Below are 22,190 nucleotides of genomic sequence, written 5' to 3'. Positions count from 1 at the left end.
TTTACCATTGTAGATTGCTTTTTTTTTTCTTGCGTCGCAAGGCCTGCGTTACGACAACTCGACTATTGTTGCCATGCCGTAAAACATTTCGTCCGACCTGCCAGTGAAGAGAGACAGAAGGCCTTAAAGCTTATAAATTTATAGACGATGCAAGTAGGGTTGTCGAAACGCACTTTCTTTTTATAGACAGTATTGTAGTCTTTCTCACGATGATCATAGAGAATGTGGAAGCCTTGAAGTCGTGGCTGGCAAAACTCCTGGAGCCAATGTGAGTGTTGAATTGAAATGACATTTAGCTCGCATGCTACGTAGCTACGTTAGCGGGCTAGCCAGCGGGTTAGCCAGGCATCAATGGGGACTCAGATGGCAGATTCTTGCACGAGTTAGCTAACCACCATTGCCGCTAGCTGGCCTTTTGTGGCAAAGAGAGGCACTATTACTTTTCAGTTGGCGTAATGAGAGGAATATAAGTTGTGCACGATGTAATGCATTTGTTGAGGTTTGTCGCAATGTTATTTTGGGGTAGATAGGCATGCAGCTGGCGTAGATAGTGTAACTTTATCACAGCTCTGTAGCAAGCCATTGAGCTTCAACACGTAGCCTAACTTGTATTTTTGTACTTGTGATTAAAATATCTGTTGGATCTCTTGGCCTATATGAAGGGTCACGTTACAAAGTTATGGTACAAGTGTTAGTTACACATGTTTAATGGCTATATTAGTATGAATCGTTTGCTCTTTGAGTTACCATAGTTACACTCTCTCTGTTACCCTTGCGCTTTCTGCCTGTTTTTCCAGATGTAAATTAGTATAATTGCTTGAATTATAGGTGCACTCGGATGCTGCCAATGAGGGCATTACACGACTGAACGAATAATTTGATTTGAATATTTGATAAAGTGATCAGAGAGGGGGTGATGTGTGGAGGAGGAGATGGTGTAACACACAGTTGCTGTTTAACAGGTGATGCAGTAACATTTACTCTGTCTCACAAAAGATGTCTGTACTGTGAGGGCTTATTTGCTTCTGAAAGATTAATTTACTTCTGGACTGACGCTGAATGAGTTGGCTTTACTAATTAAATGCTTAAATTAAAATTGAAATCGTTTCAATAACACAGGTTCCCCCTTTGAAACAAAACCTTTATTAAAATCGTAGCTGCAATCCTGTTTTCTTTTTTGCTATTGCTAATTTCGGGTCTTAGGATATTTGGTCGTTCATTTTGTCTGTTATTTTATCAATTGCACTGACGCTGTTGGTTGTTTAAGGTCCAATGCGAGTGAGGGCAGTCTTGAGAGTTGATAGTTTTGCTTAATATGTCAGCTAGTGTTTATATAGTTAGTTATAGATTGACTTGAACTTGTTAAGGCTTTTTGTTTTCATGCTGTTGCAATACCCCCATGATTGCTGGGTGAGAGGAATTTCAGCTTGATTTATTTTCTTTTGATGCATGTAAAGGTTGTGCAAGTGGAGCATAGGGTGATCACTTGATTTCATTTGGTTGCTATGATTAAATTTGGTTTGGAAATTCCTGCATGCATGCACATTTGAATATCTCTGACATCTTATATCGTTACTAGTTTAGCTAAAATTTTGGAATCTTTTTTGTCCTGCTGTCCTATTTTTCCTTTTTTATTCGTTAAATAGTTTGTCAAACACTTCCATGTTTTTTTCCTTTTGCATCGGATAACAAAGTAATATATAAATTGGGTTGCTGTAATTTAGAATATATGTACTTCAACTTGCAGATGTGATGCTGACCCCTCTGCGTTAGCCAACTATGTAGTGGCTCTTGTGAAGAAGGACAAACCGGAGAAGGAGCTGAAAGCTCTTTGTGCTGATCAGCTTGATGTCTTTCTACAAAAAGGTATGGCTTCACAGAAAGCTTTTATGCTAATGTGACAACATGCGGCTCTGATATTAGGCCTCGTTCTTCCAAATCAAGATGGTGGGGCAGAAGGTTTTCTGCCATCACTGAGCGAGCAAGAAAGAGACAGTTATTTTACGCCCCTCACACATGTCAGACAATAGAGGCTTTGCAGTTATGACGCAGATCCTCTGGAAATCACAGCTGGTGGCATCGTGGAGGTCAATGAGTGAACAGATTATAGGAAAATAGTGGTTGAATTTATGAGAATAAGGTCAGAAAATGATAATTATGCAAACATGTTGACCAAAAACATAGCTGGACATAATTTGTAATAACAGTGCTTTAATTCATGAAGATAAAGTGTGATAGCTGAGGCACATTAGCTTCCACTTTCATAACTGACAGTGAAAATTCTACTGGCAATGTTAGCCTTTATCCAAAAGCGTTTAAGTTGTAGCTTGACAGAGGTCAGATAACCTGAGAGAGAGAAATAGTGTGAGTAGCATGTAGAAAAACAAGCAGTGTTTACATGTTTACTGTTACCAGTGTTATCTCAGAAGTCATGTGTTACCAAGGGGGAGTTAGACTTGGCCATTCTGACACTATATGTAGTTTGATTCTACGAGAGGATATTATGTTAATAAAGCATCAGGTTTATAAGTGGTGTGGTGGAATTCTGTATTTACTGCATGAATAGAATTATTTACTTCTTAAATGTTGTATATTAAATGTGGACTGAGCAACTGAGCGATCTGTTTCTCATCTTCTCTTAGTGTGTACAGTGTCAGCTCACACGTTAGTTTTATGTACAAAGACCACTATAAATCAAGATATCCTCATTTCCCATATCTTTTTGCACAACACATTATCACACACATAAATCTGAGAAGTCTGTTTCAGGAGGAATAAAGGAAGATAAGCATGTAGATTCAACTCTGTGAAATGAGAGTTGCCATTGTTTCAGGGACAAAGCTGAATCAATTCTTTGTGAAAACAGCCACACAGATCCCAAGAAGGCCAGTATTTGACCATTTTTCCCATTGCTTAGAGGTATATAACAGATTGATATAGAAGTGTTAAGGGCAGATGTATTTGGTGTTAGCCTCGTATGCATACAAAACACTGTAATAAAAGGCAGAGATTTTTTTAGAATTCAGTGTGTTACAGAAATTTTACAACCTGAGGCAGCCAAAAGCTAGTCTGTTTTTTTAAAGAAAAAACAATTCCAAGGGTAAATGTAAGTTATACATTCAGTGATGCAATCTACTGTACATTACCACTGTCTACCACTTGTGGATCCCCAATATGGCCACCAGATGGAGTGTTATATCTTTTGGAAATGCTCTATACATCCTTTCATGTTTCTAGCCTCTGTTGTCAAACATCAACATTTAAAGCTTGAGTTGATTTGTGCTCTTCTTTTTTTGCACGGTTTAAATTATATAAACGTTTGACTTCACTTTTAATTGTGAAGTGTTGCAATCGGGGTAAGATGTGTACTGTGCTTTGATTAGGTTAGTGATTAACTCCCACAGCTCAGCAACTGCATTATCAAGGATTGAGACTTCTGGATTTTAAAACTGCAATTTGGTACCAAAAAAAAGCTGCTGATTGAAGTGAATCATTCCTGACTCCTAAACCATTTGAAAACATAATCACAACCGAAGGCCACGATGGAAGGTACTAATTCTGAAGGCCATCAGAATGTTACTAATACAGCTCATAGTCTTTGGAATAATACATTTAAGAATTACACTCATATTGAAAGGTTTAAATTATGTCCTTTAAGTACATGTTAATTTGTGGAAGTGCATTTTCTCCTTTTTTATGATGTTTTAAAATGTGCAGTTTAATCAGGCAGCTTTTCCCTGTTTCATGTCTGATGTTTGTGTGTGTGTTATTCATTCTCTGCCTATTATTCTTTGGGAGTATTTATTGCAGGCAGGAGAAAAGTGATGATGGCGATTCAGCAGGAATGTCAGTACTATTCACGCCTGAGGGCCCCTTTTTCTCTGTAATGGAGAACGGACAAAGCTGCACACAGTTCCAGTGAAGGTTGAATCTATTCACAAGCTCAATTTTGTTCTTGCAGAGACGGTAGGATTTGTCGATAAACTTTTTGAATGTCTGACGACCAAGAACTACCTGGGAAATCCTGCAGCCAAGGAAGCCCCTAAAGAGGAGATTAAACCACCTGCAGCCAAGTCTGACGTTGTTGAGGTGAGAATAGTTGGGAGAGAACTTGTTTGGCCACATTTGAACTCTGAGAATAAATAGCTTTCCTGTAAATGAGTCTTCTTACATATCAAACCATCTTTAAAGTGGTTTTTGGTAGTTTTTTTAGACATGGGCATCCTGTTTCCTTTTGAGGGTTGGTTTAGATCACAGCATTTGATGAAATGTTTATATCTGAAAAATCTCCTTCGATGATAAAAACATAAATAAATACAAAGTAGAGGAGAGTTTAAGTTGTCACTGAACTGTTTTTCTCCCTCAAGGTTGAAACCCCAGAGGAGGAGAGAGAAAACAGGCGAAGGAGAAGTCCTCTGAGGAACCGCTCTGACTTTAATGACTCAAGGTATGACTGTGGCTTTAAGGATTTATTTGTCCTCACCAAGCATAATACAGATATTGTGACATGTCACATGTGTAGCACTTACATTTCTGTCTCATTGTGAAATATGCACGACACCAGATCTTTTCTTGCTGCTGATAAAGGCCCATTAGTTTGCATGGTGTAGTTATGTAAAGATTTTGTGCCTAGATTTGCATGGGTAGTTTCTAACCCCACGAGTCCTCCTTTTAGCTTGATGAAGGCCCTGGTGTCCAGTAACTTGTCCCTCGGCTTCTAGTTACAGCAGATGGGACAATACAGTGACTGTTGTACAATGATTCAAAACAACAGTATAGTTTGCTTTAATGTGTAATTCTTTTTTTTTTTTTTTTAACTGTCACTGAAATAATGGTATTCAACACTGATTTATTCATTTGGCTTATTTGTACTTTCCTGAACGTTTTCTATGTAAAAGCGTCTGCTAATGAAACTCAGGATTTCTAGTAGATTTTTAATGCTAAGTGTAAGTAACTAGGTGTAAGTAACTCCAATGTTACTTATTCAGTAGTTATTGAATGTTATTATTCTAATTCATTAGTTAATGTGTTAACTTGAATCTGTCATGTATTTATGTTTTAATTTTGTTATTTAACATAAAACGGTAGTGCTTTTATAATGCTTTTTATAGTACTTTTAAAATACGGTAACTGAAAAAAATAGAACGGTAGATGGCAACGGTAAAGTAGCGGCAACGTAAAGTTAAGACACAAAACAAAAGATAAAAGGGCAAACGGGAGAGATGAATGAATTTAGCAGCAGTGGAGAGGGCAACAAGGTAAAACTTTAACTGTGTCTGATTGTCAATTTATTTTAAGTTTGGTGTGGGCTAATTTTAGCAATGTCCTTAGCTAAATTCAATGTGTTGATTGTCTAGCTCCTACGTTGGTCATAGGAGAAAGGGTGGAGAGAATAAAAAGTGTTAGACCATCAGTCCAGGCCGCTCATCATTTCGGCTGAGCCGCTACAAATTGGGATTATGCCCTTAGTGTTACTGCAGTTGTTTTAATGTAAAATAGGCAGATACATTTATTGAGCTTTTACTTACAGCATGCAGCAGCAAAAAGCAAATTACTGCATTGCTCTCGATCAGGTCAAATAGAATCGAGGGTTTTTACCAAAACGTAATAAGCTGTACATATAAAATGAAGGAAATAAAAGCCTCTCTCTCAATAACAGATTGTTTCAACTAAAAGCCTGCCTCTCTCTTTGGTACATTTTAAGGTTAATAGATGAACTAAAACACACGTTTGCTTGTGCTGGTTTAAGTCGTACTGGAAACCTGTTAAATATGCCTGTCCGACTCTCACAATTAAAACATGCACAGAGATAGTAGTTTAAATGCTCCAACTCGTCAACCACACAGGAGCCGCGATGACAGGAGGCGTGATGACCGCAAGCGCCGTGACTTCGATCGGCACGGGAAAAGCAGCAGCGACTCCCATCGCGAGCGGGAGCGACACGAGCGTCGCAGGGGGAGCCCCCGCGGGAGGAGCTACAGCCGGAGCCGAAGCCGCAGCCGGAGCAGGAGCGGCAGCCGGGGAAAGAGCAGGGACAGGGAGCACAGAGGAGGCAGAGGTGAGAAAGTTTGCCCCCACAACCAATGACAACAGCACAAGGGGAGGAGACCCAGGAGTGCAGAAGTTCCTGAATCTCTTGTCAGTGCTGTTGAACTGTGTATTAGTGATGCAGAAGTGTTGCCAGAGCCATCCTGGATGTGAGGCGCTTTAGATTGAGGAGAAGAGACTGAACAAAGTTCTGAATGTAGCTGATTGGATAGGTTTTTCTTTTGGATAGTTGGTCAGTGTTGCTGGGAGTGGTTAGGAAGAAACTAACAATGTGGACAGCTTTACAGTTGCATCAGTGGGGATTCAACAGCATGGGTTGGAATTGGCCTTATTACACACAAGGTTAATCTGCATATCTGTGTTTGGCGTGATGAGAGAAGTAGCTGTTTTTAAAGAGATCAAACCATGCAGAATCTACAGTACTGTAATATTTTCTCGAACTGTTCTTAAATGTTTTTCTGCTTGCCTTCAACAGATTTCAAGTCAAAGTTTGAGGTGGAGAGAAAGGACACCGACGGCTACAACTCTTCCGCCACATCTGGCTCCCAGCAGCAGCACCCGTCGCCTCTCCTGCCCTTGCCCACGCCTCCGCACCCCTTTTCCTCCTCTTCCTCATCATCCGCTGGAGTCTCTGGACCTGGAGGGGGTCCCGTGGCAACACCAGCTCACCTGCCAGACAGCACAACAGACAGCTGGTCCGGCTACTATGGCGCCCAGAGGCAAGATGGCGTTGGCAAGCCATTCAGCAACAAAACTCCTTCACTTAAACAGCGCTGCAGGGATTACGATGGTAGGACTGGAATTAATCTCTATCTTTTCTCATTTCCTGTGATTCCTGTTTTCTGTCAGCGCTTCATTTTTTGTTTGTTTTTTTTTATCTACTTTTTCTCTTGCTGAAACATTTTTTTCCTATATCTCAGAAGCGTTTATCTGCTATGCAACTTCAATTTTCGCTAGACTGTATATGAGAGATGTTATCAATGCACTTAAAAAGCAATCACAGAGAAGTTCGAGCCATCTTTCGGACTAAAAGAAAATGTTGATCACAATTTTCCAGTACATGGCATGGTGATTGTCAAGTTTGCTCTGGCTAGTGTGATCTCTTCCCATGAGGGTTTAGGGCCTTGTTTAGTCTCTTCACTAATGACCACTGTTTAGCACTCCCTCCTGTGTCCTTAGAGAGAGGCAGCAAAGCAAGGAGGCCTGCAGCCACCTCTACACAAGAGGCACAGGAGGGTCTAAACTTACCCACACTCCCTGAAGCACAGTGCTATCTGCCACAGTGCTCAAACACAACCACAAGGGACCTAGTTCCTTAATGAGACTGCATGGTAAATGCATGCACTGTGTGTCTTACCTGCTGTGAACTTAGGCATGAGTTTATCTTTTATTTTTCCTGTCATTGTTTTTTCTTTCTTTTCATTTGTTGTTATTTTCCTTATTGTTGCGTGTGTGTTATGTGAACAAACTTCATCAACTAATTAAAAAATGTGGTCAGATACTCAAGGGTGTCTGGAGGACAAAAGTAGATGGTGTATTAGCCTTTCTTCAATGACAACTGTACACTGTGTAAATGAAAATACATTTTAAAATAAACTTGTTTCTGTCTCTCCCTCAAACAGAAAAAGGATTTTGTGTTCGTGGTGACCTGTGTCCATTCGACCACGGCAGTGACCCCCTCATTGTTGACGATGTCAATCTACCGAACATGATCCCGTTCCCGCCCCCGCCCGTCATGCCCCCGGCTGGCCTGCCCATGCCCCCAATCACTGAGCCTCCCCCGCCCCTCAGGATGCCTTCGATGCCACCTTACGGTCAGCCGCCTCCACCGGGCGTCTTCCCCATGACGGGTAAGTATCGCCACCGATTTTGGTGCATGAATCGTAACTTCTAGAAATCAAATAGAAGTTGTGCTTTTTGATGTCAGTCTTAAAGCTTCCAGTGGCAGGTACAATTTTGAAAGCAACCAATCACCTGTGATTTCTACAAACCACTGCAGCCAATGCAAGAATACAGTTTATTCACCTCTTTAAAACTTTGTTGGCCTATAAGATACACTTCCCCTTTTTCAATGTGGTCACATTTTGTCTTTGGTCATCAAAGATCAAAGTGACTGAACTTTCCTATTCAAGTGTTGCTTCTAATTTTATGTGACACTTGTTTTTAAATACGTGGGGGAAAAAATTATAATAATTTAAATGATGCAATTTCAGTGCCTTGATTGGAAAGCATTTAGAAGTTGTTACATTCAAAATTAGGCTTTTTTATGTCGTATTTAACAGTATAAATTGTAGATAATGTGAAATTTTTAAACACTCTCGCAACATACGCTTCGCACTCAGAGAGAGAGTTGTCTTTTGGGGTTTTTTTTTCCTGTGGTTTAAGAACACAGCCTGTCTTGAGGCAGCTCTGCACTGAGCCTATCTTGCACACCATCCTGCCTTTCAGTCCCACAGTGACAAAGCAGCTCTGGTTTACCCTGTTTTGTGCAATTCATAATTTGCTTACTCACTGTTGTAGAAGTAAAAATCTGCATTCGATGCAAGTTTGGTGCATGGTTAAAAAAAAGAACACGATTTAGCTAAATAGTAATAGAGTGGACTTGTTTATTGGTTCACATACTGTACACACAAGGAAAGACAAAAAACAACAGTTGACATTTTCTATAGTTTGTATTTGCATCTCTTCTATATTGTATCATTTTGGAATGTTGCTGTGGCTCAAACTTTGCTATGTGTGTTTTATTCTGCGAGTTGCTTTGACTGTACTGATTGTTAAACTGTGATGGATATGCAGATATTATTTTCAGTCATGCTAGATTTATAGTACTATAAAGTTTAAGCATTGCATTGAACAGATGCTTCAGTTTCCTACCGCTTCCCCTTTGTTATATTAAAGCAGTCTGTGTAGCAGGAACAAAGTTAGTAGTTCAGACCACACACTCACTCACTGTGATATCTGCAATACACCTGAGGCATTAGCTTGGGCTTGTGTCTCCCTCAGGACCCCCGCTGATAGCAACCAGTGGGATCGACACCCCCAACCACCAATCTGCAATCACTTCTTCTCCTTCTATCGGACCGCCTGGTGTGGGACTGCCACCTACTCTCCCTCCTCCTCCTCCTCCTCCACCTCCTTCCTCGGCATCATCCGTGTCTCTTCGTCCCCAATATGTGCAGTCTGAATGTAAGCAGAGATTCTTTTCCTGTTCAGATTTAGGTCTGTGTGTTTTTGGAGGAGACATTGCTGCTGCTTTTAATTGTATTTTTCCTTTTCTTTATATTAAATATTCTTGTTTTTAACCTTTGGATTTTCTGTGTACTAAATTAGTTACAGCAGAATTAAGTTTACTTTACTATTAGGTACTAAAACGACTAAGCCAGGAAGAGTTACATTACTTGTTACAGTTCCTTTTCGTGTGTCTTTTTTCATTCATTTTGATTTAGTTTGTGATGTTGTCATGTGTGATTAATATGCATTTCTTCAGACTGTAGTAACAGCTATGGGCCAGAGGGTAGCACTGTTTATCAACCTTAGACGCAAAGTAGCTCTGGGAAGTTAACATCAACTCTCATTGTGTTGAGCGTTTCTCCTATAATTTATCCATCCATCCATCCATTATCTATACACCGCTTAGTCCTCACTGGGGTCGCGGGGGGCTGCAGCCTATCCCAGCTGACTTAGGGTGAAGGCAGCTCATGAATATTTCCAATTATACAGAAAATGTAAGCCTTTGTTCAAATGGAATGGGTTTATTTTTAGGAATGTACAACTCCAACTTTCCTTTTACCTCATTTCAACTCTGATAGCCAAAATCACATCTAGTATGAAGTGTCTCGTTTTCCCAGATTTACATGTTACAATATGCTGTTTTTCAGTATACAAATTATTGTTTTGTTTATTTTAATTATCTTGATGCTTTTATGTCAATTATTATAATTGTCATTTTATTTTCTTCCTTTGTGCATTTGTATATTTATAAATATTGTGAAACATTTTTATTTACATAGAGCACAACTAGTGTCACAGATTGCTCTCCACTGGACACATTTCAGCAATTTAATGTTCTGTGTTTTTTTTGTTTGTTTGTGGGGTTTGTTTGTTTTTTTTATTACATTTACAAGAGTTTTTGATTCCTTCTAACAATTTGCGTGTATATATTTGATTTTCCGCATTAGATAACTATGATCCAGAGGGCTACAACCCAGAATCTCCAGGTCTGACTACAGCAGGTCGTAACCAATATCGGCAGTTTATACCCCGTGTGCAGACCCAACGCTCTAACCTCATCGGCCTCACCTCCAACGAAGGACAAGGCTCCAGAGGTAGAAAGTATTTCCTTTGTAGTACTCATGTTTTTTCCAAAAACTTGGATCTTGGGAAATGGGCCGAAGACTGATTTTCTCCTGCTGCTAGAGTTATCATTGTATCTCTGTGTTTATCTTCCAGCTGCCAACATCGTGATCCAGACAGAGCCTGCCACTGTACCCAGCACTCCTGGAAATAATGCAACACGTTTTAACACGGAGCAAGACAGCAGGAAAAGAACCATAGGACCCAGCACTACTGATGGACCAGCAGCTAAAAAACCCTGGATGGACAAGTACGGATTCACAGATACACACACACACTTTGGGAAAAGTTTTTCTCCAAAATAATAAGTTAAATTTTTAAAGGTGACAACTCTTGCACACGAAGAAAATCTAAAATGTATTGTGTACATCAGTTGTTGTTTCGTAAAGAAATTTGAAGAGACGAGCCAGGTGAAATTTGATCAAATTGGTGCCTCGCCCCATTTCCCATTACTGCTACGGGAGCCCTGTTTCAAGCCAAGGTGACTTTAGGTCAGCAGCCTATCTTTTGTCTTACTTGTAGGAAGCAGGTGCACTCAGACATCCCCACGACTAGGATGCTATTCCATTGCAAATTCTAAACCTGTAATCCATCTTCAGTGTCAAGCAAGTTGACATTTAGCCTCCCTACAAATATAACCACTATATGGCTTGTAGTAACAATTTTCCTTTTGTTTTAGGCCAAACTTTAACAACCAACATAAGAACATCTTTCCCAAGAGGAATCATTATGTGAACACAAAGTTGGAGGTGCGTAAGATCCCACGTGAGCTCAACAACATCACCAAGCTCAACGAGCACTTCAGCAAGTTTGGAACCATTGTCAATATACAGGTAAAATGCCCTCTGTGTACATGTATGTGTATGTGTTGTTTGAAATTTTCGAAAAATATTTTGGAAAGATTGTCCACCACCAAGTTCATTAAGTCTAGCTGCACAGATGAATTTGTGTCGTCACATAAAGGCATCAAACCTGAATACTGTTCTCTCAATCCAGGTCGTGTTTGGCGGAGACCCAGAGGCAGCATTGATCCAGTACACAAAGAATGAAGAGGCCAGGCGGGCAATATCCAGCATCGAGGCAGTCCTCAACAACCGCTTCATCCGCGTGTACTGGCACCGTGAGCCTGGCACCAACGCCACAGGGCAGCAGGACCAGAGCGCCGGCATCCAGGCAGCCGGGTCGGCGCCCAGCCAGGCACTGCAGCACAGCAATGTGCATAAGGTCAGTATAAATAATACACACATAATACATACACAAGTCATTACATCTTTTTTTATGCTGTTGCTATGGTCTTACCTTTTTTTTTTTTTAAATCCGTCATTTGATTTTTTTTTTTTTTTTTAATTTACTCTTTTTTCCTTCCTTTTCTTGTCTCTGTAGGGGATTAAGCAGCACAATCCAGCTGCATATGTGTTGAATAAGACTGTACCCAAACATCACCTGACTGCAGCTGCTGGGACCACAGCTCCAGCCAAGCCAGACAGCCTGAATCCAAACACGGACACTGTCACTGTACGTTTTTATCTATCTTTAGCAGAATACATGTTTTGCGTGTTGTGTTTTTGTGCAAAGCTGATTAGGTCACCCAAATTAAACAGCTCTCTGAGACTGTACTTAGGCACAGTGGTGCACTGAGCTACACAGTAGAAACGCTAATATGCTGATGTTAAACAGGTGTAATGTGTAATCTTGACATGTGACATTGATTTATGAGCTGTCAGTAATTAACAATACACTCTTGTTAATGTCTGGGTATGCTGTTGTCAACAGTCTCATTCTGATGACCTAACCATGTCTGTTGTTCCCTCTGTGTCCCCACTTAGGTGGCGTCTGCACTGACGAACACCCAGAAAAGCTCCTACGCTTCCATAGCCCTCAAGTCATCGTCAAAGAGCCTTGGGAAAACGGGAAAAGCACTGGAAGCACAGGAAGCTCTCAAGAAGAAACAGGCATGTTGTTTAATTTGCTTGCGTATTTTGACTGCTTAAAAAATTGCGGAGCTCGGATTAACTAACCAACAGCAAATAGTGTGTTTTTCACCTTTGTGAATGTGCTTGATTTGGTGTTTTGTTTATTTGTTGTTTTTTTTATTTATAGGAGGCCTTAAAACTTCAGCAGGACATGAGAAAGAAGAAGCAAGAGATGTTACAGACACAGATTGAGTGTCAGAAAGTAAGATATATATCTTTGAATTAAATGTCTTCTACACTTTGTCACTTCCTTGTTTTCGTATCTTTTCACACCATCTTCTCTCTCGTTACTTGTCTTTCTTCTCTAAGGCACTGATAAACCGCCTGGAGAAGAACCGAGGTATGAAACCTGAGGAGAGAGCCAACATCATGAAAACCCTCAAGGAGCTAACGGAGAAGATTACCCAGATGCAGAATGAAATGAACCCTGCCTCCCAGGTCCTCCCAGGTGGCAAGCCTAACCACAGCCAGCCCAAAACCAAGACTGATGTAAGTTCAGGCTCTTCTGGCTTTAAATACGAGGGAGTGGTGCTTCTTGTTAAAAGAAAGGCTTCCACCAATTGGTATCATAAAGGTTAAGCTGTGTGAATTTGACAAACCAACTTGTAGTTTTATATTTCACCTTTGATTGACTCTCTATTGCCATATGTAGTGAATAAAATCATTTTTTAAATTTTGCTTAATATATAACCAGGCTCAGAAGGAACTGCTGGATGCGGAACTGGACTTTCACAAGAAGATGAGCTCTGGAGAAGACACAACTGACCTCAAGAGGAAACTGGGGCAGCTACAAGTGGAGGTAATACAGGGTTTTGTAGGGGTCTTTTTGAGCTAATTATTGATTCCGTCCATGGCAGTAAAATACATTCTGGGATTCCTCAGCCTAAACCAGATTGAAGTTGGCTGATCAAACACTTTTCATGCTGCTTAACTCTAAATGGCTTAGTCTAAACAGACCGAAAACACTTGCTAGCCTAGCAACATTAAGGGTACAAATTTAACTCAATTTAAGATGGCAACCTCCACGTTTACTTTGACCAGTACAGTATCCTTTCTCTCCAGAGTGGTTTCCACAGTTAAAACAAAGTCTAATATAATCTGCTGGTAGGTCTTGACTCACCAAAACTAAATCCATGTATTCCTCTCTTGTTCTGCGCCACCACCCACAAAGATGAAGACGATGAAGACAAACATTAAAGATCCTTCTATTGTTTAGTTTTAATAACAATCCATTCAGTCTATAACTATCGATGGTAAATATTTTAGCCCTTACAAGTAACATTAGCTACAGATATTTAAACTAATCTGTTCAAAAATAAATAAAAATCTCACCTCAGGTTTTCAGAGAACAATAGACAAATCGCATTAACCACATCCTCCCAACCGTTTTCCAAGTATTAATAGCATTACTGCAAGCTGTTGAACCACATGCTAACACTTGTAGTAATGATATTCATAATAATATCCTGTGTGCTTTTATTTTCCCATCTTGCAGGGTGTGCATGTCTGAGATTAGAGAGGAGAATATCTGTCAATATGTGGGGCAAGCTGATTTAAAAATCTGTTAGGATTTTAAAACTCCTGTAGTGTGAGCCTGGCCTAATGCTTACAGTGGTGTCGGAAAGCCCTGCACACACACAAAGAGCACGTACCCATGACTAATGATCTGAAAAGATAGCCAGCGCCACCACAAACAGGTCTACAAAGACAAACCACACACAAAAGCGATAGACGGTGACAGCATCTTGCATCATCAACATTTTTCTTGAGAGCTAAATTGGAGGATGTGATACCAAGAAATACCTTAGAGGAAGTTTGCAGATAAGATTGCCGTCGCTTCTGTTCTGCAAAGGCAGGAAAGAAACACAATCCGCGCACACATAAACAGTCACCAATAGAATTTCTAATACGATTTGTCTTTTTGTCCCCTGAGAGGAATAAATACCAAAAATAATAGTGCTATATTATTCAAGGTTCAAAGATTTGATTGTCATTTTCACTGCGTATTTTCATACACAAGAGAATTAAATTTTGTTTCTCAATCAGTGACTGCAGTGCAATTACAATATACAACTCAGTTTGTGCTTTTAAAGCCAGCTGATTGATTGCATTAGCATATAAAGCTCAAACTGTAAAGGCCATTTATTATAATGATGACATTCATGGGCTGAATGAGTCTCCATCAACTTTTAATGCATTACAACGCATTAACCCAAACTGTGGATGTCATTGTAACAACATGATGCACTGTTGGTCAGTGTGCAATATTTGGCACCATGAATATGGGATGTGCTGGAACACCAAGTCTGATTATTGGTGGCCCCACTTCACAACACAGCGGAAAGAATCTGGTGCCAGGAAGCACAGGACGCCTTGAGAGGAATCCATTCCTTGGTGGATCAGAGCTGTTGGCATATTAGACAGCGCTGGTCATAATGTTTTACATAGCTGTTATCAATAATAGATGTCATTTCTAAATTAATGATTGCGATAGTTTTAAGTCCAGTTTAGCACATGACTGTTGAAGCTTGTTCACTGATGTCTTACTGTTTGCTCAGAACAGCTCATGAGTTATTGCATTTCACAAAATCTCGTTGAGCTGAAGAGTAAGAATGTTTATTCTATCTTCTCATTTATCGAGTAGCTCTTATATTTATAGATATTGTCCAATAATTATTTACTACAGGTCATAGGACTTGCTCTATTGGTCATTAGATAATTTTTTTAATCCCTCCCCAACAAACACTCATGGCAGCACTTTGTTAGTCAGCTCAGACTGAGCCCGTATCACCTTTCCTGTCTAAACTCGCTGTGCACACGAACACAGACAACTGTGTCTCAAGATCAGGCTAACAACAAGACAGCTTTTGTTAGCAACACCCTGCTTCGCATGTTTTTTTTGTTTTTGTTTTTTTTCCCCCTTTAACCTCAGGGTCCTAAATTAGCTAGTTGTAAAAAATGCATACACTTCCCCCCCCTCCCTGCCCCCCCATCCATCCAAACCCAGACCTCCTTCTGCGCATTAAACTGCAGCCACTTAAGCAAGCCCAGAGGAGCAGCCGCTAACGAAGCCAAATCAGACACAAGTCCTACACTGATGGAGCCCCGTCTCATTAAAGTTTGAGTCGCTGGTCCTTGAAAGAAAATCGCGGGATGACAATTAAAGGGAGGAGGGAGGGAGGGACAAATGGAAGAGAGAGTGGTCGGGAGGTTGTGGAGTGGTTAGGAAGCGAGGAGATGTCGCTTTAAAAATGGAAGAGTGACAACTAATGGTGAAGGACAGAGAGTGACAGAGTACGAGACCATAGTTGACAATATAAAGAATGTTTGAGCCCTGAAGATCTGTGATATTTTGCTGTATGTTCTTAACTGTGATTTTATCAGGAACATGTTTACTCGACTATAAAGATTTAATCATTTCTTTGTCACTGTTGATAGTGTCCTGACATATTTGGTTTGACATTTAAAGCAGCAGAGCAGCATCAAAGCCGTTGTCTTGTTAGGTTTATTGCCTCTGGTCACAGTCAGGTGATGTCTGTATATTCTTGTCTGTGTGTACTGAAAAAAAGCAACACCACTTAGTTGCTGTGTAACATTAAACCACCTCCTCCTGTCCTCCTTTAGGCGACACGGTTGGGTCTGATCCGGCCCCCAGCGGGTCGAGGCCGGGGCCGAGGGAAGATGGCGGCGGAGCCCGGTGCCATGCACGTGGGTCGGGGCAGGAGCCGAAGCCGGGACATGATGGCTCGCGGCGGGGCCGTGAACCGCATGGTGGTTGACCACAGACCCAGAGCCCTGGCTATTTTAGGGGTCACTCAGGAGGAGAAGGAAGAGTTAATGCCTCACTTTGTGGTAAGAACATACATACATGTACAGTCGTCCTCAAATGTATTCATACCCTTCAATTAGAAAAGGCAAAATTCACAATAGTCACTGAAATAACTAGAAACTGAAAAAAGTAATAATAAATAACAAATTGCTAAATTATAATTTAGTGAAATAAGACATTGCTTTTGAATTGTGGTTGAAAAGAATCATTTTTTTTTTTAAATAAACTGTCCCAGACAAATTAGAGCTCTTTGCTGATGAGCAGTGGGTCAAAATCATAATACCTGTCAACAGGTGCAGAAGTCTGATTGAGAGTTACAGAAAACACTTGATTGCCTCAAAGGGTTGTTCAACAAAATATTAGTTTACGGGTCCCATCATGCTTGTTTGCCTGTTTTGTTGTTGTTTTTGTGGGGTTTTTTTTTGTTTTCTGTTGAACCACAATTCAAAAGCAACGTCATGATTTTCATTACATTTTAATTTATTATTACTTTTATCAATTTCAACTTACTTCAGTGACAGCTGTTGTTTTCCTTCTGTAATGAGAGGGTATGAATACATTTGAGGACGACTGTATACATATCTTGGTGATAAGTTATAAACTCTCCCAAAGATGTTTCGATTGGAAGTTCTGTCAACTCATGAGTTATACATTTGTTGATTCGTGTACTTCTGTTAAGTTAAACCATACTGATATTTCTTTATTAGAAATTTGGTGAGATCGAGGAACTCCGTGACCAAGATGCCACCAGTGTCGTCATGACCTTTAAGACACGAAGCGAAGCAGAGAATGTAAGTCCTATGATTCCAAATTGGATCTTCTTCTTTCTGCTCTCCCATCTCAAATTTCCTGAAAAAGTCCGAATATTTTATGCGGTTATACTAACTAATCAGTGAAAGCTGCAGTTCTCACTTGCCTCTCCTGTTCTGTTCTCCAGGCGGCCAACCAGGGAGCAAAGTTCAAAGGTCGTATCCTGCAGATTTCTTGGTACAAGCCCAAGACGCCCTCAGTTACAACAGAGCCAGAGGAGGAAGAGGCGAAAGATGAGGATAACACGGTACGACACATCGCATACAAACACACTTGATTCAGGGCTCAGCTTTGTGTTTTTTAGGAACATATAGTCAAGGAAGGAAGACGGTGTTCAGCACAACTTGAAATTTTAAGTGGGGAAACTTTTGGAAGTTTTACTTCTATTCACAGATTTTTTTTACTTGTACATTTCTTTCTGGTGCTTCTAAATTTTTCACTACAGCTCCCAATGGAAAACCAGGGCAAGCCTCTCAGTACTAAGAGCATCTTAGCCCCTTGAGTAAAACTGCATTACTGTCAGGTGGAATCCTTATACTGTATTTTCATGTTTTGAGTTACGTTTTTGAGGTTGTGGTCCTCGTAGTATGGGGGTAAGTTATGACTTTAAGTCCAGTCTCATCACTTTGATACACTGTCAAAAGGTAATCATTCTGAAGATATTTCTTTATGTACGGTGTAAATTTTTTGTTGCATCGACTCATAGCCACTTGATCATATATTTGCTATATTAAGCATGTTTTGTGTAGTTTGAGGGGTATCAGGAAGTATTTAATGCCCATGATGCGACCAATCCTTTTGCAGGAAAACTGGTTTGCTTGTACGATCTAATACATTAGAAATATTAGAAACAAGATAAAGTAAGGTGTGTTTTACATGGTAATGAAATCAAGGACATTTGAAAACACATGGCAGTGGGACAAAATAAAGCCATATTTGTTCTAAAGTGTCTCGTGTATAATGTCGTAATGACACAGTGGTATTTATTAACGAGCTAAAATTCTTCCCTTGTGACACAGCTCGTGAGTTTAACTGTTCAGAAATCATTCCGTTATCAGAAAAACATTACGCTAAATATTAGATGGGTGTTCTTTCATTCGAACAGAAGGAAGCTAGCTCTTATTTGCCCGGAGAGGAGGAGGAAGAGGAGGAGGAGGAAGAGGACGACGATGAGGACGACGAGTACGAGAGCCGATCTTGGAGGCGATGAAGAGATCGTCGTCAGCTGCTCCCTGGCAGAATCAGTGGTTTTCTGTTTTTCAATATAAATGAACTCACTTTTTTTTTTTTCCCTTTACAGTATTTTCAGACGAAGTAATTTTAGACTCTAATCAAAGTAAAAGCGTCTTTACTTTATTGTACATCAAAAGAAGTTTAGAGGGTCAGCAGTTTTTGTATCCCTCAACTAAACAGTTGTTTGAAACATCTCACTTTTGCTGAGAAAGATAAATGTTAAGTTGTTCTTATAGATAGAAAAACCTACGTAAGTTTCAGTGTGCTTACCAGATGATTAATATCAGTAATGCACAACATTTGTGTCTACTGTGAATAGGTATTTTTATACATACTGTATTTAAGCTCTTTTCTCACCAGTTTTGTAAAATCTTGTCCTCGGTTCAGGGACAGCCATTCCATCACCAATAGAACGTTCTCTGTTGCTACCAGAGAGATATTTATTTATTTTTCCACTGCGTAAATGCACTGTGCCGTACCTATATTGGCAGACTATGGTATGGGTTTTTGTTTTTTTCCATTTCACTTTGCTCGGTTTGTTTTGACCCACAATGTTAAATAAACGGAGCCACTAAAGCCCGGCACAGGAAGGCGCTGAGGCTACGCCATCACCATATTAGAGCCAGTGTAGGTACAGAAGGATACCAGTGCAATACAAAAACCCAAACTATGTTTACAAATTGCCCTGTCCACGCACGTCACACGCAGTCTTGTAGTGAATATTCAAATTTTTCCCCGCTTGTGTTTTGTTGCTCACTCAATGTCCAGTGCCACTCTGTGTAAATATACACCCAGACAGGGGTTCTACATTTTCTAAGAGTGTGTAACATTTTCACTTGTTCTATTCTGTCGCCTGCTCACTCAAAGGGCCGGACAGGACTAAAGATCAGATCACCCATTTCAAAAATGTGAGATCCATAGACAGGTGTTTGAATGTAATACTGAACAGTTGATTTTAAGAAATATATATATATATGTATATACATATACATATATATATAGATAGATAGATAATTTCTTTGCCTTACACAATCAGCAGATTGCTGACTTTTTACAGGATTTGTGATTTACTTTTGTAAATTTTGTAAATGCTTGAAAGAGAGAGAAATTACTGTTGTACTTTTTTTGTTTTGTTTATTTGCTTTTAAAACCAGTCCTCGTTCCTTCACTAAGTTAGTCATCTAAGAGGCATGTTTCTTTTAAAGAAAACGTTCAAAGCTGCTCTGAGTTGTGGATAACACTTTGTTGAATGACACTGAGAGTCATACACCTCACGATATTCATTTTGCATTAGTGCAGCTTTGTCTTGGCTCAAAACACATTCGTACACACAATACGAGTACAACCACAATGTGCTAGTTCAATGACAAATGTATATTTTGTGTTTTGCCTTCTTTGCATATACTGTATTTTAGAATCCTCAGGGTGGGAGGAATTCAATCTGTGGAAACTCATAAGGAAATGTGCTTGATGATAATCTGTTTTTCAGCTTCCCGTTCAACAAATCAGTGTTTACATGCAGCCTAATAAAGCGTTTGATTTAACATATCCGGTAACGTAACCATTAAGAATAACACACCAAAACAAAGGAGAGATCGTTTGCAGCAGTGCACACACTGCTGGGTGTTAGTAAGACATATTCACATGCATATTTCTGCCTGCGTGTGACTACAGCCAGAATTGGTTTCCTTTGCTCCCTGATGCACACTGCTACCACATGGAAACCATTTGAAAGACTTCAACCTGACTTCCTCCCACCTGCTGTGTCAGTAGTGCTCTTGTCTGGTTTGCATATCTCACTGTTGATACTCAGAAGCCTCCTGCCAGTGACCTCATTGTCCCATTGAAAGCTAAAGTTTTCGTCTTCACTGTCACCCGTCAGTCAAAATGAGGCATGTGGTGAGAGACTGAAGCTCCCTTTGGCACTTTGTATTTCATGTGATTTTTTTCTTTTTTTTTTTTTTTCTTTACATGAGGTCACTGACGGGTTCAAACCTATACTGGCGAGGTTCTTGCTTGTTGAAGTGAGGATTCAAGAGAAGGTTTTCTCCCACTTTTTGTACTATCTTCTGTATGCTACTATCACACAATAGTGTAAAAAATGTAAAATGTTTATTGGATAATAGTTTTGGATTTGTTACTGTTTATATTTGCAGGATGTGGATGTATTTTCTTCATGTATTTTGTTTGTAAAAATGGATTTCTAATTTACTAGCATGTTTGCTTTTGCCAATAAAGATGGAGGAATGGGGTGCTTGTAAAAACGATCAAAAAGAGGAAAAAAAAAAGAAAAGAAAAGAAAAAAAAGGTGTTATAAATTGGACAGAGAGAGAGACAAAAAATGACCTTTTTGATTTAAAGAAAGAAAATTGACTAAAAAGATGTCAGCATTGGCAAAGGGGAAAAAATGCAAGCAAAAGCATTCCAGAAAATATTACCTTATACTCCTGTGTGGTCTCCTTCATTTTGCATGTGCTCACATAAAACATGTTTGTGGATATCAAAGGTTCTCAGTAAATGATATGTAGTCTGTACACTTCAGAGATGGTGCTTACATGTCAACATTATTCAGATATGAGCAGTATTACATGCTTTTCAAAGTTATAGAAGGTCCATCTCTCCATCTGAAGCACAACATTTTTTCATTTTCAAAGTATTTGAGTACAGCAGCGCATTAGAAGTTGCTTGTACTGGAATTTGCTAGAATGCACTTCAAATGCTGCTTACTTCCCGCAGTTACTGACTTCTCTTTTGAAATTATACATATTAATGCCCTTTTTAACTGTATTTTAGAGTTAAGGATGGAAGATAAAGCTCTGCAGCTCAATCAAGACAATAAGAGAGGAACCGAATGTGAAGCTGGAAGTACCATGATTACACCATTTTTTATAAAGTCTAGGAGTCATATTTGACACAAACCTCTTAGAAAAAATAACTAAGAATGTTTTTTTTTTTAATCATTTAATTCAATTCAACTCAGATCTGACTATTATGATGAAAATATCTCCACTTCAACTGCTGCAAAACTCGGCTGCACTTATGTGGACTGAGGCAAGAGGTCAAGTTACACCCAGCTTACAGTGTCTGCACTGGCACCCGCCTGCTTGAGAACTGATTACAAACTTTTTCAAACCCTCAGATTTTGAGGTAAAGGTTTTTCATTTGTACCTGAAGTCAGAACATTAACCCACGATGAGGCATCCTTTTGTTACCTCTCTGGAACAGCCTTCCTGAAAACCTGAAAGAAGAAAAGCATGTTTTAAACATGAATTATAGATATTCATCTTTTTCATAGCAAACTCTATAAATACCATTTTTTCTTCTGGATTTTTTTAAAATTAATGTATTAATTTTGTTGTCATTATAGGTAGTTTGTAAAAGCTTCAATTTATTTATTTCTATTAATTCATAAACTCTTGACAAACATATATGTTCTATGACTTTTTATTATTATTATTTTCTTCTACTACTTCAAATACTGCCTTGTTGCATTTATTTATTTATGACAGCGTTTTCTCAGTTGATTCACTTCAATCTGTTTTTATTGAGTCCTTCATTTATAACATAAATTGACTCATTCTATTGTATTTGTTCTGTAAAGCACTTTATGGTTTCTTGCTTTTGTATGAAAAGTGCTTCACAAAGTCTGACTGATTGAAAGTGACATGAGTTGCAGTACTTAGAGTTTACCACCCCGTGACCCCGTTTGACGTCTTCATTCTTTATTGATTCTTAACACTCAATGTAGTTATGATCAAGAGAAAAATACTCTTAAATCAATCTCCTGCCACGAAGATAAATCACATGAGCAACAGAGTCTGAGACGAGATGTTCTATTGCACAAAAATATCAGCTTCTGCCGTATTTATTATTTTCATATAATGGGACAGGTTGAAGTGTGTCATCATTCTTATACCATGTCCGCTTGCCACAGACAAAACCAG

At 39.5% G+C, this 22,190-nt stretch overlaps 1 protein-coding gene across 1 annotated transcript; it reads left to right on the top strand.

Moving 5' to 3' along the window:
- Nucleotides 1-87: 87 nt before the first annotated feature.
- Nucleotides 88-20,690, top strand: rbm27 (RNA binding motif protein 27). The gene is made up of 21 exons (XM_008287974.1): nt 88-268; nt 1,748-1,866; nt 3,962-4,089; nt 4,368-4,447; nt 5,847-6,058; nt 6,524-6,838; nt 7,671-7,898; nt 9,052-9,234; nt 10,227-10,373; nt 10,498-10,651; nt 11,081-11,234; nt 11,398-11,625; nt 11,785-11,916; nt 12,228-12,353; nt 12,502-12,576; nt 12,684-12,863; nt 13,069-13,173; nt 15,999-16,226; nt 16,911-16,994; nt 17,141-17,260; nt 18,119-20,690. Exons 1-21 carry the CDS (start codon nt 210-212, stop codon nt 18,221-18,223), a joined length of 3,162 nt encoding a protein of 1,053 aa, XP_008286196.1. The 5' UTR covers nt 88-209; the 3' UTR covers nt 18,224-20,690.
- The last annotated feature ends 1,500 nt before the right edge of the window (nt 20,691-22,190 follow it).

Source organism: Stegastes partitus, unplaced genomic scaffold, assembly GCF_000690725.1.
Source record: "Stegastes partitus isolate 25-593 unplaced genomic scaffold, Stegastes_partitus-1.0.2 Scaffold532, whole genome shotgun sequence".
In the NCBI taxonomy this organism is placed as follows: Eukaryota; Metazoa; Chordata; class Actinopteri; family Pomacentridae; genus Stegastes; species Stegastes partitus.
Note: the sequence above shows the minus strand (reverse complement) of the source record. Positions and strands in the feature narration are given on the sequence as shown.